This window comes from Scyliorhinus canicula, chromosome 17, assembly GCF_902713615.1.
Source record: "Scyliorhinus canicula chromosome 17, sScyCan1.1, whole genome shotgun sequence".
In the NCBI taxonomy this organism is placed as follows: domain Eukaryota; kingdom Metazoa; phylum Chordata; class Chondrichthyes; order Carcharhiniformes; family Scyliorhinidae; genus Scyliorhinus; species Scyliorhinus canicula.
In genome coordinates this window covers 125510160-125529286 of record NC_052162.1, presented here as the reverse complement: position 1 = coordinate 125529286, position 19127 = coordinate 125510160, and the positions used below count along the sequence as shown (strand labels likewise).

At 47.9% G+C, this 19127-nt stretch overlaps 1 protein-coding gene across 1 annotated transcript; it reads right to left on the bottom strand.

Moving 5' to 3' along the window:
- Positions 1-4729: 4729 nt before the first annotated feature.
- On the bottom strand, positions 4730-10498 carry LOC119951229 (gastrula zinc finger protein XlCGF7.1-like). The gene is made up of 2 exons (XM_038774279.1): positions 10345-10498; positions 4730-7536 (listed from the first exon to the last, which is right to left on the bottom strand). Exon 2 carries the CDS (start codon positions 7172-7174, stop codon positions 6326-6328), a length of 849 nt encoding a protein of 282 aa, XP_038630207.1. The 5' UTR covers positions 7175-7536; positions 10345-10498; the 3' UTR covers positions 4730-6325.
- Positions 10499-19127: the final 8629 nt, after the last annotated feature.

Below are 19127 nucleotides of genomic sequence, written 5' to 3'. Positions count from 1 at the left end.
ATATATAATAGGGCAACACAAGGTATACAATGTACCTACATAAGCACTGGCATCGGATGAAGCATGCAGGGTGTAGTGTTAATGAGGTCAGTCCATTAGAGGGTCATTTAGGAGTCTGGTGACAGTGGGGATGAAGCTGTTTTTGAGTCTGTTCATTTGTGTTCTCAGACTTCTGTATCTCCTGCCCGATGGAAGAAGTTGGAAGAGTGAGTAAGCCGGGTGGGAGAGGTTTTAATTATGCTGCCCGCTTTCCCCAGGCAGCGGTAGGTATAGATGGAAAGAGACTGGAATATTAAACTCGGGATGTTTTGGTGTAGTTGTACAGGGCCTTGGTGAGACCATATTTAGAGCACTGTGTACAGTTTGGGTCTCCTTATTTCAGAAATGGGATAATTGCAATGTAAGCAGTTCAGAGGAGATTGACTCTCCGGATTCCTGGAATGAGGGGGTTATCCTCTGAGGAAAGGTTTGACAGGTTGGGACTGTATCCATTGCAGTTTAGAACAATGAGAGATGATCTTATTGAAACACATGAAATCCTGAGAGGAATTGACAGAGAGAATGAGGAGAGAATGTTTCCCCTTGTGGCAGAGACTAGAACTACATTTAAAAGGGGTTTCCCATTGAAGACACAGATGAGGATATTTCTTTCCCCTGAGGTCTATGGGTCTGTGAATCTCTCTTCCCCAGGGAGTGGTGGAGTCAGGGTCATTGATGGACCACCAGACGGACGACCAGCCTCACTGAAGTTCTCAACATGAGAGTTTTAAATGGATTTTCAATGGCCCCTCTCTTTATCCGGAACCCTCAGGAGGAGTCCAACAGGTGAGAGAAAACTCAGAGCTCTGGCCTCACAGTTGCCAAATCAGAACAGAGATGACAACTTGCCAACAGCTCCCAGGTTGTGCAGAAAGAGGAAGGTATTTGGTCACAAGCCCTCAGCTGAGAGAGAATCTGTTTTAGCTTCCAGTGGAACTTTCACAGGCTGGCTGGAAGCATTTTAAATCACCAGGCAGAGAGGTAATAGAGAGAGTCCAGACTTGCTGTGTGCTGCCTTCTATGTCTAAATAGAAGTGAATTAAAATGGAGATTGCTTCTTCTCCTAGCCTTCCCTTCAGAAGTTTCTGAAGGGTTCCACCAATCAGAATGAAGTAAATCTCGGAATTTTAGAAGAACTGATTGACTGCTAGCCAAGTCCATCAAAATGACATCACGGGACCCGACCACACAGCACAGACGTGAATCCCTTTGGTCAGTTCAACTAACAGCTTGCAGCTGGGCATTTCCAAAGTGTGTAGTTCAAACCCAGAATCTGCAATGGTGCAGCAGCGAACAAGACAGTAATAAAAAGGGAGACATGGATCAGACAAGGATTTAAAAAAGATTCCTTACACATGGACCAATTACAAAGCCTGTCATTGAACCATCTGTACCCATCACAGCCACGTCAAACTCTCAAACAATTGTCTTCCCCACGTTCTGTCCCCGATACAGGGAGTCAGCATTCCCATGCCAAGCAGTGAAAACATGGTGGCCTTGACACCCAGGTGTTGTCTAGCATTCCAGGCACTCTTGTTTTCTCTGTCCTCTGGGAGCTGTTTATCTCCCTGTTCCCACACAGCAAGTCGTCTGTTCTCAGCTCTGCTCGATTTCTGCTGGAGTTTGGTCCCTTTTACACCTTTCGGATCAATAAAACATTTGGTCAGTGAAGACCCAAACCACAATTTCCCATCCTGTCACCTGTCAACCATCCTTACCCAGAGCGTAATCACAACAGGAATAAAAACAGGGGAAGTGTAACAATCAAATTCAAAATAAATCTACAGCCAGTCATAGAAATTAATTTAATGTTCACTAATTAGTAAGAAAACCTGAAGTAGGGAGTCCGCAGGAATCTTACACTCCACACCGAGAGGGGGAGAAAAACTCTCTCCGACCCCTCACTGAATTTCATTCAGTTATTTTCCCATTTCTGTTCTGGCCTTGCCTGGGGTAACATCTACTCAATATTTTCTCCTGAAGGAGCGCCGTGAGTTCTAGGTCACTGGCACATTAGGACAGATGCTTCAAGCAACAGATCAAACATGGGTGTAAAGGATTCTCCAGCTCTCTCTTTGTGGACAGTTCTTACTCAGTATTATTTCTCCCAAGCCCTTCATAGCCCATTATCGCTTTAATTTCACTCCCACTTTGCCCATGTCCAGTGTGTTTAATTCTATCCGGATTGTTTTAAAGTCAGTTTCTCTCTGGAGTGTGTGTCAATGTCTTGATGATGTCACAATGGTGTCTCAATCCCCTGGCCACATTAACCATTTCATCTCCTGCTGTGTCTCCAGTAGCTGTGTGTGTTTGGGACCCGGTCTTCAGTCCATTTCACCATGAATTTAGGCTTGTTATTTTTCACATGTAACAAATCACAACTGCACACCCACACCGGGATCCCAAAATCATGTCACATATTCTTAACTCTCAGATGCGCTAATGAAAATATCAAAGTGAGTGTCTGTCTTTCTGATTTGCCCTGTTGTGGTGCTGATATTTCATGTTGTGGCCGGACTTTCAAATGTGGGTTTCTTAAAAACAAAGTTCATGGGCCAGGATGTAAATATATCTGGGTGGCACAGTGGTTAGCACTGCTACCTCATGGCGCCGAAGACCCGGGTTTGATCCCAGCCCCAGGTCACTGTCTGTGAGGAGTTTGCACATTCCCCCGTGTCTGCGTGGGTCTCACCCCCACAACCCAAAAGATGTGCAGGGTAGGTAGATTGGCCACGCTAGATTGCCCCTTTATTGGAAAAAAATAATTGGGTCCTCTAAATTTTTTGTAAAAGCATGTCAATATTTCCAAGAGATAGTGATCAACTTATTCATCCCATCTGCACATTCCAGACTTTCACTAGAGCGTAGGTGGATACCAGATTGATATATTCCATTCAACCACACCCAAGGTAAACATTCCAATCATTTATTATCCAGGACAATATTCCCAGTATCTTTCAAACAGAAATTAAACATTCCCGTCCGATTCCAGGTATTAACATATTCTGTTTGTTTGTTCAGGTCAGGCTGGGATTGTTCAACTTGGAGCAAAGGAGGTCAAGGGGAGATTTGAGAGAGGTGGACAAGATTATGACAAGTTTATTTGATTTTATTTATTGTCACATGTATTGTATACAGTGAAAAGTATTGGTTCTTGCATGCTATACAGACAGTGCATACCATATATAGGAAAGGAAGGAGAGACTGCAGAATATAATGTTACAGTATTAGCTAGGGTGTAGAGAAAAGATCAACTTAATACGAGGTAAGTCCATTCAAAAGTCTGATGGCAGTAGGGAAGAAGCTGTTCTTGAATCCGTTGGTACGTGACCTCAAATGTTTGTATCCTTTTCCTGACGGAAGAAGGTGGAAGAGAGTATGTCTGGGGTGCGTGGGGTCCTTCATTATGCTGGTTGTCTTTCCGAGGCAGCGGGAATTGTAGACAGAGTCAATGCATGAGAGGCTGGTTTGCGTGATGGATTGGGCTACATTCATGACCTTTTGTAATTTCCTGCGGTCTTGGACAGAGCAGGCTCCATACCAAGCTGTGATACAACCAGAAAGAATGCTTTCTATGGTGCACTTATAAAAGATGGTGAGAGTCGTAGCTGACATGCCAAAATTCCTCAGTCTTCTGGGAAAGTAGAGTCGTTGGTGGGCTTTCTTAACTATAGTGTCGGCATGGGGGGTGGGGGGGCAGGACAGGTTGTTGGTGATCTGCACACCTAAAAACCTGAAGTTCTCGACCCTTTCTACTTCGTTCCCATTGATGTAGACAGGGGCATGTTCTCCACTACGCTTCCTGAAGTCGATGACAATCTCCTTCATTTTGTTGACATTGAGGGAGATATTATTGTCGTCGCACCAGTTCACCAGATTCTCTATCTCATTCCTGTACTCTGTCTCGTCATTGTTTGAGATCCGACCCACCACGGTGGTGTCATCAGCAAATTTGAAAATCAAGTTGGAAGGGCGGGGGGGTGGGGAAATATTTTGATGCGGCGAATGATAATAACCTGGAATTCGCTACCTGTGAGGGAGAGATGTTGTGTGGAAATGAAGACAATGGAGGATTTCAAACGGAAATTGGATCGGCATTTGAGGGAACTAAATTGCAGGGCTGCAGGGATAGAATGGGGCACTGGGAACATATCAGCCATGACAGAGTCAATGGATGGGAGACAGGTTTGTGAGATGGACTGGGCTGTCTTCACGACTCTGTAGTTTCTTACAAGTCTTGGGCCAAGCAGTTGCCATACCAAGCTGTGCTGCAGCCAGATAGGATGCTTTCTATGGTGCATCTGTAATAATTGGTAAGATTCAATGTAGACATGCTGAATTTCCTTAGTTTCCTGAGGAAGTATAAGCACTGTTGTGCTTTCCTGGTCATAGTGTTGACATTGGTGGACCGGGACAGATTGTTGTTGATTTGCACAGCTAGCAATTTGAAGCTGTCAACCATCTCCCCTCGGCACCATTGATGCAGACAGGGGTGTGTAAGATACTTTGCTTCCTGAAGTAAATGACCAGCTCCTTAGTTTTGCTGACATTGAGGGAGAGATTGTTGTCATTACACCACGCCACTAGGTTCTCTATCTCCCTCCTGTATTCTGACTCATCGTTGTTTGAGATCTGACCCACTGCAGTCGTGTCATCGGCAAACATGGAGCGGGAGCCAAATTCTGCCACACAGTCGTGTGTGTACAGGGAATATTGTAGGGCACCGGTATTGAGGACTATCGCAAAGGAGGAGGCATTGTTGTTTATCCTTACTGATTGTGGTTTATGTATCAGGAAGTCAATGATCCAGTTGCAGGGGGAGGAGCCAAGTCCTAGGTTTTGACATGAGCTTGGCTGGGATTATGGAGTTGAAGGCAGAGCTGTAGTTAATGAATAGGAGTCTGACATAGGAGTCCTTGTTGTCGAGATGCTCCAGGAATGAGTGTAGGGCCAGGGAGATGGCGGTGGCGTCTGCGGTGGACAGGTAGGGCCATGGTGTCTGCGGTGGACAGGTAGGGACCATGGGGTCTGCGGTGGACAGGTAGGACCATGGCGTCTGCGGTGGGCAGGTAGGGCCATGGCGTCTCCGGTGGACAGGTAGGGCCATGGTGTCTGCGGTGGACAGGTAGGGCCATGGTGTCTGCGGTGGACCGGTTGCGGTGGGATGCGAATTGCAGTGGATCAAGGCATTCTGGGAGTCTGGAGTTGACGTGTCTCATGGCCAACCTCTCGAAGCTCATCATAATGATCGATGCCAAGGCCACCGGATGGTAGTCATTGAGGCACGTTGCCTGGTTCTCCTTTGCCACCGGTATGGATTGTGATCTTCTTGAAGCAGGTGGGAATCTCGGAACGGAGTAGGGAGAGGTTGAGGATGTCCGGAAACAGGTCCACCAGTTGGTCCACACAGTATCTGGGTGCACGACCAGGGATCCCGTCAGGACCTGCCGCTGACCGAGGGTTCACTTTCAAGAAGGCCGATCTGACTTTGGAGGCTGTTCCGGTTGGTATGGGTGTGTCCAAGGTTGCTGGGGCAGTTGACAAAGATTTGTTGGTTTCCTGTTGAAGTGAACATAGAATGCATTGAATTTGTCAGGGGAGGGGTGCCCTGTTGCCAAAGATTCTTCTCGGCTTCGCAGCTCATTATGTTGTTGAAGCCTTGCCACAACCGACGAGAGTCCATGTCATTAGTCTGTGATTCTAGCTTAGTCTGGTATTGTTTCTTGACGTCCCTGTTGGCTTTGTGGAGGTCGTACCTAGATTTCTTGTATAGGTCAGGGTCGCCTGTCTTGAATGCCTCAGACCTGGCCTTCAGTACGGAGTGAATCACCCGATTAAACCATGGTTTCTGGTTGGGTAACATAGATATTACTTTCTTTGACACACAATATTCTACACATTTACTGATGAAGTCTGTGATGGTGCTGGCAAACTCGTTTAGGTTGGCTGCTGAGTTCTTGAATATGGACCAGTCCACTGACTCCAAGCAGTCCTTAGGAGCTCTTCTGTTGCCTCGGATCAGCATTGCACGACCTTCTTAACTGGATTCTCCCGTTACGTTTCTGCTTGTATGCCAGGAGAAGGAGTGCCATCTTGTGGTCCGATTTTCCGAAGTGCTGTTGGGGGATGGATTGAGAGGCGGCCCTGCTGTTTGTGTAGCAGTGGTCAAGGATGTTGGGGCCCCTGTTGGGACAGGAGATGTGGTGGTGGAATTTTGGCTGTACACTCGAGGTTGGCCTGGTTAAAGTCCCCGGCCACAATGAACAAGGCCTCTGGGTATTCTGCTTCATTGTGAGGTGTGACCTCGCTCGTGTTTGATCAGGTTGGATGAGGTTCTAAAGCTCTTTGTGCAGTGAGAGCAGCTGAACGGTCTCTCCTCAGAGTGAATGCGCTGGTGGGACATCAGTAACTGTGAACTTTTGAAACCCTTCCTGCAGTCAGAGCATTTAAAGGGTCTCTCATTGGTGTGATTGGCATTGTGGTTCAGCAGGCTGGATAATTGAGCAAATCCCTTATCACACACAGGGCAGATGAATGGCTTCGCCCCGGTGTGAAGTCGCTGGTGTGTCTGCAGGTTGGATAACTGAGTGAATCCCTTATCACAAACAGTGCAGATGAATGGTCTCTCCCCGGTGTGAGCGCTCTGGTGTCTCTTCAGGTGGGATAACCGAGTGAATCCCTTATCACACACAGTGCAGATGAATGGCCTCTCCCCGGTGTGAACTCGCTGGTGGTTCTGCAGGTAGGATAACTGAGCGAATCGCTTATCACACACAGTGCAGATGAATGGCCTCTCCCCGGTGTGAATTCTCTGGTGGTTCTGCAGGTAGGATAACTGAGTGAATACCTTCCCACACACAGTGCAGATGAATGGCCCCTCCCTGGTGTGAACTCTCTGGTGGCTCTGCAGGTTGGTTAATCGAGTGAATCCCTTCCCACAGTCAGAGCAGGTGAATGGCCTCTCCCCAGTGTGAACTCGTTCATGTCTCCGCAGGTTGCCAATGACAGCGAATCCCTTTTCACACTGAGAGCAGGTGAAAGGCCTCTCTCCAGTGTGACTGCGTTGGTGACTTTCCAGCTGGCATGGGGCTGTGAATCCCATCCCACAGTCCTCACATTTCCATGGTTTCTCCATGGTCCGGGTGATCTTGCGTCTCACCACGTTGGACGGTCAGTTGAAGCCGCGTCCACACACAGAACACCGCTACAATCTTGCCCTGCTGTGAATGGTGTCGTATTTTTTCAGGCTGTGTAACTGGTTAAAGCTCTTTCCACAGTCAGTGCTCTGTCACAGTCTCACACGGGTGTGTGTGTCTCAGTGCTTTTCCAGACACACTGATGTTTAAAATCTCTTGAAGCAGACAGAATAGACAAACAGCTCTCCTTCTAGATTCAAAGGCCGATGATATTCGACTCCCAAGATTTGAGTGACTCAGTCAGTTCTTGACGTGATATTTAGTTTGAGATATCCACCTCAACCCCTCTTGTTCTAACTTCCTGCAAAAAGATTTTACAAAAATCATCACTGTCAATGCAGGACAGAAATTCAGAACCGACAATTCTAGTTTCTATCGAACATTGTTTGCTCTCTCTCTTTCCCTCAAATACTCTAAATCTCCATTCCACACACTCTCCCTCCATTCTCACTCTGCTGTATCTAATATTCACCCTCCCAATTCTCCTGAAGGTGCTGATTCAGGCTGATTGACAGATCCATGCTCACTGCTTCCTGTCCTGGACACAGAGACTGCCAGACAGATATATGTCTATGTTACTGGATGAAAAATGTGTGTAATATACAGACTGGATTCACTTCCTTCCCCTCCCAATTCTTATGAAGGTGCTGATTGATGCTCATCAACAAATCTAAACTCACTACAACCTGTGCAAGAGTAGAGACTCTCCATCGAAGTATATTCACTAATTAGAGATGGGGAGATTCTGAGGAATTTTATTTAGTCATGGAGTGGTCATGAGCAGAAACCCACTGCCCACAAGGGTGGAAGTCGAGATGATCAATAATTCAAAACAAAATATGAAGAAAATAAGCTTTTAGGTGAACAGGGATATCGAGGGGGAATGGGACTGACTGGATTGCTGTACAGAGAGTCAGCATTGACTCGAGTTGCCAAATGGATTCTGTCAGTGCTGCAATGACTGTATGACTAGAAATATATAATGTAGGTACAGTACTATATTACAAAACTAGAACTAATAATACATGTATTTTATGACAGAACCATCAATAATATATATATTACATTCCATATAACACTATAACATCTCTGTCCGATATAAAATTTTTAAAAATTCATTTACGGGATGTGAGAGTCGCTGATTCAGCCAGCATTTATTGCCCATCCCTACTTGCCCTTCAGAAGGGAGTGATGAGTTGCCGTCTTGAACCGCTGCAGTCCTTGAGTTGTAGGTACATCCACTGTTCTATCATAGAACATAGAACAGTACAGCACAGAACAGGCCCTTCGGCCCTCGATGTTGTGCCGAGCAATGATCACCCTACTCAAACCCACGTATCCACCCTATACCCGTAACCCAACAACCCCCCCTTTAACCTTACTTTTTAGGGCACTACGGGCAATTTAGCATGGCCAATCCACCTAACCCGCACATCTTTGGACTGTGGGAGGAAACCGGAGCACCCGGAGGAAACCCACGCACACACGGGGAGGACGTGCAGACTCCGCACAGACAGTGACCCAGCCGGGAATCGAACCTGGGACCCTGGAGCTGTGAAGCATTTATGCTAACCACCATGCTACCGTGCTGCCCCATGCTACCATGCTGCCCCAGGGAAGGAGTTCCAGGATGTCGCCCCAGCAACAATGAAGGAACGGCGATATATTTCCAAGTCCGTCTGGTGAGTGACTTGGAGGTGAACCTCCAGGTAGTGGGGTTCCCAGGTATCTGCTGCTCTTGTCCTTCTATATAGTAGTGGTCATGGGTTTGGAAGGTGCTGTCTGTGGAACCTTGGTGAGTTACTGCAGTGCATCTTGTAGATGATACACACGGCTGCCACTGTTCGTCGGTGGTGGAGGGTTTGAATATTTGTGGAATGGGGCGCAGTCAAGCAGGCTGCTTTGTTCTGGATGGTGTAGAGTAGCATCTTGAGTGTTGTTGGAGCTGCACTCAACCAGGCAAGTGGTGATTATTCTATTACACGCCTGACTTATGCCTTGTATATGGTGGACAGGCTTTGGGGGTCAGGAGGTCTGTTACTCGCTGAAGTCTTTGACCTGCCCTGATGGTCACCGTATTAATATGGTTGGTCCAGTCCAGTTTCTGATCAATGGTAACCCTCAGAATGTTGGTTGTGGAGGATTCAGCGATGCTAATGCCACTGAATGTCAAGGGGCGGTGATTAGATCCTCCTTTGTTGGAGATGGTCATTGCCTGGTACTTGTGTCGCACAATGTAACTTGCCACTTGTTAGGCCAAGCCTGGATATTGTCCAGGTCTTACTGAATTTGGACATGGACTGCTTCATTATCTGAGGAGTTGAGAATGGTGCTGAACATTGTGCAGTCATCTGCAAACATCACCACTTCTCACCTTATAATGGAAGGGAGATCATTGATGAAGCTGCTGAAGATGGTTTGGCCGAGGAAACTGTCCTGAGGAACTCCTGGAGCTGAGATGATTGACCTCCAACCACCACAACCATCTTCCTTTGTGCCAGGTTTGACTCCAACCAGCGGGGAGTTTTCCCCGATTCTCATTGACTCCAGTTTAGCTGGGCATCCTTGATGCCATACTCGGTCAAATGCTGCCTTGATGCCAAGGGCTGTCACTCTCACCTCACCTCGGGCATTCAGCTCTTGTCCATGTTTGAACCAAGGCTGTAATGAGGTCAGCAGCTGAGTGTTGGACCCAAACTGAGCATCCGTGAGCAGGTTTTGCTGAGTAAGTACCACTTGATAGCGCTGTTAATGACTCCATCCATCACTTTGCTGATGGTGGAGAATATTCCGAGGGAAGTAATTGGTTGGGTTTGATTTGTCCTGTTTACTGTTCCCTTTAATGTCAGTCATCTCCTGGGGAAACCAGTCTTTTAAATGTGAATATTAGGAAAGAGACCATCATTTTAGCCAGACAAATAAAAGTGTCAAGCTGAGGGAGCAAAGGATGTCAATGTCTTTAAGAGAGAGAGAGACCTGGGCCAAGCTTTCCAGAGTCTGCACCCTCCCTGGATTCACTTCCTTTCCCTTCAGTTGCTGCAAGTCACCAATTGAAGGTGAGAATGAGACAATAAATGGAAAGGGGGAGAAAAGAAAGTGTTTTACTCACAGATGAAGGAGACAGGAGGAGTTTGCAGTCTGTGTGCAGCTCATTCAGGGTTCGGGGAACAACAGCTTTGCTCGGCAAGAACCTCCATGTCCAGCTTCCGCATTGAGACAATGGGGGAGTTCTGATTGGCGGAGAAACAGAGTCCTTCCGGTCCTCCAATCTTCCTATTGGTCAACACCTCAGCAGGAAGGTCAGCAGAAGTGAGTTTCCCTGCACATGCGCAGCTTCCTCTTCCCTTCGACATGCGCAGTCCCGGGTCAGGGGAGGGGGAGATCACCGACGCCCGAACTGTCAGCCGGTTGCCTTGAAATCTCCTTTGGAGAATATGTGGGGGAAGGGGAACAATGGGTGGGGGCGGGGCTCCCGCGTCCGCGCGTGGGCAGTGACGTCACCGCGGAGCGTATTTATTCCGATTGGTTGATTTAGAGGATGAGCTCCTTTGTGATGTCACAATTTGGAGGTTGGACAATGAGTTTCAGACTAAAACTTCCTCCTCTGGGCAACATCTGGGAGCAAATCAATGTCTCCCCCTTTCAGAAGGTCATAAGATATAGGAGCAGAGTTAGGCCATTTGGCCCATCAAGTATAATCCTTCAACCCGATTAAAAATCTGTCTAATTCCTCCTTAAATTTACTCACTGTCCCAGCTCCATCACACTCTGGGATAGTGAATTCCACAGATTCACAGCCCTTTGGGAGAAGCAGTTTCTCCTCAACTCTTTAGAATTTGTTACCTTTTTAAAAAAATAATCTTTATTGTCACAAGTAGGCTTACATTAACACTGCAATGAAGTTACTGTGAAAAGCCCCTATGCTCCACCTTTTGGCGACTGTACGGACACACAGAGGGAGAATTCAGAATGTCCAAATGATCTAACAGCACGTCTTTCGGGGCTTGTGGGAGGAAACTGAAGCACCCGGTGGAATCATAGAATTTACAGTGCAAAAGGAGGGCATTCTGCCCATCGAGTCTGCACCAGCCCCTGGAAAGAGCACCTCACCCCAGCCCACGCCCCAACGCCATCCCCGTAACCCACCAAACCTTTTTGGACACTAAGGGCAATTTATCATGGCCAATCCACCGTTTATCATGGCTAATCTACCTAACCTGCACATCTTTGAACTGTGGGAGGAACCTGGAGCACCTGTACAAAACCAACACAGACACGGGGAGAACATGCAGACTCCACACAGCCAGTGACTCAAGCCAGAATCGAACCTGGGACCCTGGAGATGTGAAGCAACTGTGGTAACCACTGTCCTACAATGCTGCCCATCTTATCCTCAGACTATTACCTCTCGTTCTAGAATGCCTGAAAGACGTGCTGTTAGGTGAATTGAACATTCTGAATTCTCCTGTGTACCCGAACAGGTACCGGAATGTGGCGACTCGGGGAATTTCACAGTAACTTCATTGCCGTGTGTTATAACCTGCCTGCTTACCATTGGCTGGGGATCAATGACAATCCCACAATCCTGTGGGAGTATGAGCTTCCCCAATGAGGGGGGCAGAGAAATCATTAGCAGACTCCCTGCATAAATAGAGCTGGCCAGTTTGGAACCAGGGAGAGAGCGGAATGAGCAGCAAGGGAAGTTGCTGCTGCTGTTGTATATGTATGTTATTGTAAATAAATGTTATTTCTTTCTATCCTGAAAACTCGTGCTGGATTCTTCGTGGCCCTCACAGAACCGTGTTTTTTTTTAATTTAAAGTACCCAATTCACTTTTTCCAATTAAGGGTCAATTTAGCGTGGCCAATCCACCTGGGCTGCACATCTTTGGGTTGTGGGGGTGAAACCCACGCAAACACAGGGAGAATGTGCAAACTCTGCATGGACAGTGACCCAGATCCGGGATCGAACCTGAGACCTCGGCGCCCTGAGGAAGCAGTGCTAACCACTGCACCACCATGCTGCTCCATGGTGGTGTTAATGTGAGCCTACTTGTGACAAAAATAAAGATTATTATTATTATTATTAAGAGGGAGTAGCCCCTCCAAGCAGCCTTCAGGATGCGCGACAATGCAGAATCGTCGAGCAGAAACTTCGCCAAGTTCCGCACACATGAGTACGGCCTCAACCGGAACCTTGGAATTATGTCATAGTACAGTCACCTCCCCACCATGTGGCCTAGGCTTGCGAAATCCTATCAACTGTCCTGGCTTGAGACAATTCACACCTCTTTAACCTGTGATTATCCCTCTCTCCAGTCACTCTGTCTGGTCCTGTAAAGACTTAATTACCTGCAAAGACTTGCATTCAAAAGTATTGTCTTGCATCATTGACTTTATCTATGTATATGTTTCTGGAACCCACCTCTTCATTCACCTGAGGAAGGAGCTGTGCTCCGAAAGCTGGTGATTCGAAATAAACCTGTTGGACTTTAACCTAGTGCTGTAAGACTTATTACTGTGCTCACCCCAGTCCAATGCCGGCATTACCACATTAAAGTAAAAGAGCAAAGTGGCAGCACGGGGGCGCAGTGGTTAGTGCTGCTGCCTCACGGAGCCGAGGTCCCAGGTTCTATCCCGGCTCTGGGTCACTGTCCGTATGGAGTTTGCACATTCTTCCCGTGTTTGCGTGGGTTTCACCCCCACAACCCAAAGATGTGCAGGGTAGGCGAATTGGCAATGCTAAATTGCCCCTTAATTGGAAAAAATAAATTGGGTACTCTAAATTTTTTTTAAAAGTAAATGGGCAAAGTCTATTTATAGTTTAAGAGATACATTCCTAAAAAAAATAGTGTTTCTAGTTTTTTACAGTAAAAGTCATAAAACTTGAAGTTTTTGCCTTCTGGCTCTTTAATTTGTTCACTGGGTTTAGAATTTATCTTTTAAAGTTGCTGATCTTTTTTAGAAATCTTACACAGTTGATTTAGAGCTACAAGTTTCAACTTCCCATTAAGCCTCAGGCAACTTCTGTCTCTCTATTGCTCATGTCAATGACAGCCCAGCAACAGAGCTGAGGGCTGGAGATGCCGTCACTCCTTGTAGGAGCTGGAATCAGTAGAAAGAAGAACCATAGTTTCTGGTTGAGCTTTGTGTTAGCTGTCTGACCATGATGACCGTATATAAATAGCTAACCAGGTAATATGTTGTGATGAGGGTTTAGAAACAGACCCTGGGTAGACAAGTTCATTGAAGCTGTGGGCTTCCAACCAGGCATCTAACAGCCACAGAGACCTCTAATATTGGACACTGGGTTTAACCCTGTTCTGTATTAAACAGACCTATCTGATACTGGGGGTGATATAGTTAATCTGACCCTTAATTCATTCAATTCCAAAAGTGAATAACATTGATTTAAGTACAGTGACTACTCTGTTAGTCTGTGAACAAAGTGGTGTCAGTTCATGCAGATCTCTGTCTGAACTCAATTTCATTACTTATTTTTGTTACTGACAAGGGTCTCTCTCTCGCTTCTCTCCTCTATATCTCTCCTGCCTCTCTCAGTCTCTGGTGCTCCCCTCTCCCTCTGGTGCCTCTCTCCCTCTGGTGCCTCTCTCTCCCTCTGGTGCCTTTCTCTCCCTCTGCTGCCTCTCTCTCCCTCTGCTGCCTCTCTCTCCCTCTGCTGCCTCTCTCTCTCTGTCCCTCTCAGGTGCCTCTCACTCTCTGTCTTCAGTGCTTAGGAAGGCAGGTGGGATAGTTTCCTTTGGTAGCCGAGGGCCGAGAATATAAGAACAGGGAGATTGTGCTGGAACTGCTTCAAACACCAGTTAGACGACAGCCAGAGCACTGTGGACAGACCTGGTCACCACATTACAGGAAGGATGTGATCACACGAGAGAGGCTGCAGAGGAGATTTATGATGATGTTACCCAGGATGGAGAATTTTAACTGTGAGGAAAGATTGGAGAGGCTGGGGTTGTTCTCATTGGAACAGAGGAGGCTGAGGGGAGATTCGATTGAGTTGTGTGTAATTCTGAGGGGCTCAGATAGAGTGAATTTTTCCCTCAGCAGAGTCCAGCCCCTACAGTCAAACATGAAGTGGCTGGTGTGTCAGGAAGTGGGATGAGTGATTGACTCTCTATCCGCACGGAGAACATGTCAACAGCAGCTCCCCAGTTTGAACTCGCTGGTGTGTCAACAGGCTGGAGTATTGGCTGAATTCCATCCCACTCCTGGAACATTTTTCAATGTCCTCTCCCCAGTGCCAGCAGACTGCCTGACTGAGAGAAGCTCTCTCCACAGACAGAGCAGATGAATGGCATGTCGTTGATATGTTGATGCTGGTGTCATATTGATATTGTTCATTCCGGGGACTTCCGGTGACAACATGTAGGTGGATGTCACACGTTAGGTAGCTCCTGCGAGTGGCTCGGATTTTTGGACTTTTATGCCTGGTTTTGGGACAGTTTTTAGATGAGTTGTTGAGGGACATCATAAGGAGGCTGACGAAGTCCCAGAGGTAAGGTGCTGGAAAGAAGGCGGTGAGCGAAGGTCCGCCGGCGAGTGCTGCTGTGAGTCCTGCAGGAAGGAAGATGGCGGGGGCTGGGTCGCCGGGTGGGGCCGCTCCCCTCACCGGGGAAACTCTGACCGAGGTGATGTCAGAGCTTCAGACATAAGTAGATTTTACCCCTTTGAATTGAATTGGCCACATTCCTCTCGGAGGTCTGTTCTATTCTCTGAGCCATCACCCATTTGTCCCGGTTAATCCTCGGTTGCTGAAACGGAATCTTCGATGCTTGGTTCTTATTCTCCTTCTGACCCGTGTCCCAGACAGGTCAAATTTACTCTACTTCAAACTGTCGAATGCCATCTTTCTTCTAACCACAGATCCATTCTTCAGACATTGTGGTTAAAGGTGTCAACTCAGGTTCTGCTCGGCATTTCACACTTTTCCATCAGTGCATCGCAGACAATAAATAGGTCACCGGTCAAAAGGTAACAGGTCTCATTTCAAATTGACCAAAACCTTCCCATCATTCCTGCAATCAGTTATTTTAACACAAACGGGGTCTTATCGCTACAGTTTGAAAGGCTGTTTTGCCAAGCATTTGGAGGTGCTTCAGAGGAAGATGCTGGCTTCACTTTAGAGTGGGTGGAGGAGGCGATTGCCCTGGTAAAGGTGGCAGAGATGGAGACATTGATCGAAGTGTGGGAGCAAGGAGTGAAGTTAAAGAGCGTGGAGGAGACACTGTTGCAACATAGCAACCAGTTCACCTCGATGGGTGAGGAGCTGTGGAGGGTGGCAGAGGTCAACAAAAGGCTCAGAGCTAAGGGAGGGGAACTGCAGAACTGGTCAAGGAAGTAAAAATTGAAAATCGTGGGCCTGCCTGAGCAGTGGAGAGCCTGAGGCCGATCGAGTACTTTGCAAAGAATTATGCTGAGTTGATGAGGGAGGGAGAAGATCCACCGGCTACGCATTAGACAGGTCTCATAGGTCACTCAGGCCGAAGTCTGGAGTGAATGAGCCACCACGGGCGATTATAGTCGGCTTCCACAGCTACCACGTGAAGGAGAAGGTTTTGAGCTTGGCACCCTAGCAATGCCATGTTCGCACACTGGCAGTGCCACCCTGGTGCCAGCCTGGCACTTCTGGGGTGCCGAGGTAGCACTGTCAGGCTGGCAGGGGTACTGTCAGGGTACCACATGGGTAGTGCCAAGGTGTCAGGCTGGCAATTTGCTCGCACCGGGGATCAATTCCGGGGGTGCACTGCCCATGTGAGGTGGGGTGGGGAGGCCCGAGGACCGCTTATAGGTGAGTTGGGACATTGGGGGGTTCGGGGGTTGAGTCAGGGGGCCAAGAGCTCAGGACGCCATTTAAAAACGGCATCCTGATCTCATCCTGCACTGAGGAGATCTTCAATGCAGGAATAATGCTAAGTGCAGCCTCGGGTGGCATTCCCCACCGGAGCAGTAAAAAAAAGAGGAATGCCATGAGATAGCGAATGTGAAGTGGGACGGTGTTGGTAGATGCAGATACCAAGATCTGACAGTGGAGTAGTAGGTGAGGAGGCTGGTGGCCTTTGGACAGGTGAAGGGGGCATTGTACGGCAGCAGAGTGTGATTTGGAGTGGTCTACCAGCAAAGCTGAGAGTCACTCATAACGTGAAGGATTTTTATTTTGAGCTGGTGGAGGCGGCGGAGGCATTCGTTCAGGCTGAAGGACTGAGACAGGGATGAGAGTTGGGATTTGGGCTTGGTTGTTGGGAACGTGAATTGTGTTCTCTTACTGAGGGTTTTCTATTTGAATGGGGTTTGTTTATGACTCTTAAATGTGGGGGTGGGGGTGGGGGGGGGTAGTTTATCTGCATGTGTTATGGTGTTTTCCTTCTGGGTGCAGTTCTGTATCGTTTCTTGGTTTCCAGGAGGTGGGTTTTGAGCATGTGGGGCTGGGTGGCGAGGAGGCGGGGCTCCGGCAGGCTTGACCACATGAGGAAACGTAGGGTGATGAGTGAACGGGTCTGATGGGGGGGGGGGGGGGGGGGGGGGGGGGGGGGGGGGCGCAGTCATTGGAACCTGGTCAAACAGGTTTCAATGGACCTGGGAGGTGTGAATGGTGGGAGAGGGGATGATACTGGGTGAGGTGTTTGAAAGAGGAAATGGATGGGGGGATTCAGGGAGGGGGTGAGGAAACTAAACACATGTTACAGCCCCCACTTCCATCACAGTCCCAGGCTTTTGCAGACTGGGCTCCGGATGAGTAATGGCGCCGGGAACTCCCACAATCCGCCGCGTCTGGGAAACCGTTCTATCGGCCGTACGGGCCTGTGGCCCGGGTCTGCGCATGTCGAAAAGATGGAGAAACGCGCATGTGCAGAAAGAACCCGCCCTCTAACTTTTCACTGAAATGTTGACCAATGGAAAGGGTCAGCGAACCGGAGGGACGTTGGTCCTCCAACCAATCAGAGCGCGGGCTTGGTGTGAATGAAGATCGAGCTTCACACAAACTGAAACCTCCTCCTGTCTCCAACATCTGTGAGTAAAACACTTTCTTTTCTCCCCCTTTCCATTTCTTTTCTCATTCTCACCTTCAATTGGTCACTTGCAGCAACTGAAGTGAAAGGAAGTGAATCCAGGGAGGGTACAGACTCTGGAAAGCTTGGCCCAGGTCTCTCTCTCTTAAAGACATTGTAAGAAGTCTTACAACACCAGGTTAAAGTCCAACAGGTTTGTTTCAAACACGAGCTTTCGGAGCACGGCTCCTTCTTCAGGTGAAGAAGGAGCCGTGCTCCGAAAGCTCGTGTTTGAAACAAACCTGTTGGACTTTAACCTGGTGTTGTAAGACTTCTTACTGTGCTCACCCCAGTCCAACGCCGGCATCTCCACATCATGGCTTAAAGACATTGACATCCTTTGCTCCCTAACCTTGACACATTTATTTGTCTGGCTGAAAGGATTCATAAAACTTACTCTGCAGAAGGAGGCCAATTGTCCCATTGAGTTTGCACCGGCCCTTGGAAAGATCACCCCACTTAAGACCACCCCGTAACCCAGTAATCTCACCTAAACCTTTTGGACACTAAGGGCAATTTAGCAAGGCCAATCCACCTAACTTGCACATCTTTGGACTGTGGGAGAAAACCGCAGCACCCGGAGGAAACCCACGCAGACAAGGGGAGAACGTGCTGACTCCACACAGACAGTGAACCTGTGGGCACAGCAAGATGTTTGTCTGCATGAAGCTGAAACGTCATTAACACAATGCCCGCACTCTGATTGGTTGGAGGAACACAGTCCTTCCGGTCCTCCAACTCTTCCCATTAGTTGCTGGCCGACTGGAAAAAAATGGGCAACGGATGTCACGTGGTCATGGATGTTCTTTTGACCTTAATGGGAATAACTGTCACTGAGCATGGGCATCTTCTCCTCTCCCTTGGACGTGCGCAGTCCCTGTCGTCCGTCCCCCGCGCGGTGGATAGAACGGTTTCCCCGGCGTGGGGGAGTATGGGAGATTCAGCCGCCATTAACCATCTCCAAACCAGTTTCCAAACCCCTGGGACTGGGATAAAAGTGGGAGTGGGGGGCAGTGACCCCATTCCAGACAAAATGTACATGTCACTGGGTTTGATTCTGACGTCCCCCTTTGAAAACAGTTTGTTAACTTCAGAAACCTGGGTGACATATTGAGGAGGGCAACAGCTGAGAGTGAAGCTGAACCCGAGAGTCAGCACCGTCAGGGGAGGAGAATTGGGGAAAAACAGGAGGATAGTGGGATGAATTAGTGTTGCAATCAATAGGGAGGGAGTGTGTGGAGGCAGAGTCAGAGAGGAGTATTTTCTGTCACATGATCATGAGCTTCGACAATTTTACCGAATCATCTGTGAAACCTGGATTTACAATGTCCGTGAAAACACCTTGGGAAATTTAATTACATTAAGTGTGCTGTATAAATGCAAATTACTGTGTTATTGAAGACTGATACTTGAACTCCTCCACTACCCAGAACACCAAGACCCAGATCATGAACAGTCTGATTAACCAGCTTATTCACACAGATCAGCCCAGCCCACCCATTCTCAGTGAATCTGCTGTTCTCAGGCTCCCTTGTAACTCCATCACTGCCCTCACTGCGCTGAGCTCAAGTGTGAACAAAGCATTTATGTCTGCAGATTTTTAGTGTGTGAGGTTAAACCTATCAGACGACGAATAGGTCGGGTCACTCCTCTCATCAAAATACAAGGCTGAGGGACTAATGGAGGGCTGTAAATTATGAAAGATTTTGATACACATGGAGAATGTTTTTACTTGTAAGGGGAAGAGCAAAACTAGACACTAGCAATGTGAGATAATCTAATCAGGAATTCAGGAGGAACTTCTTCCCCAGAGAGTGGTGGGAATG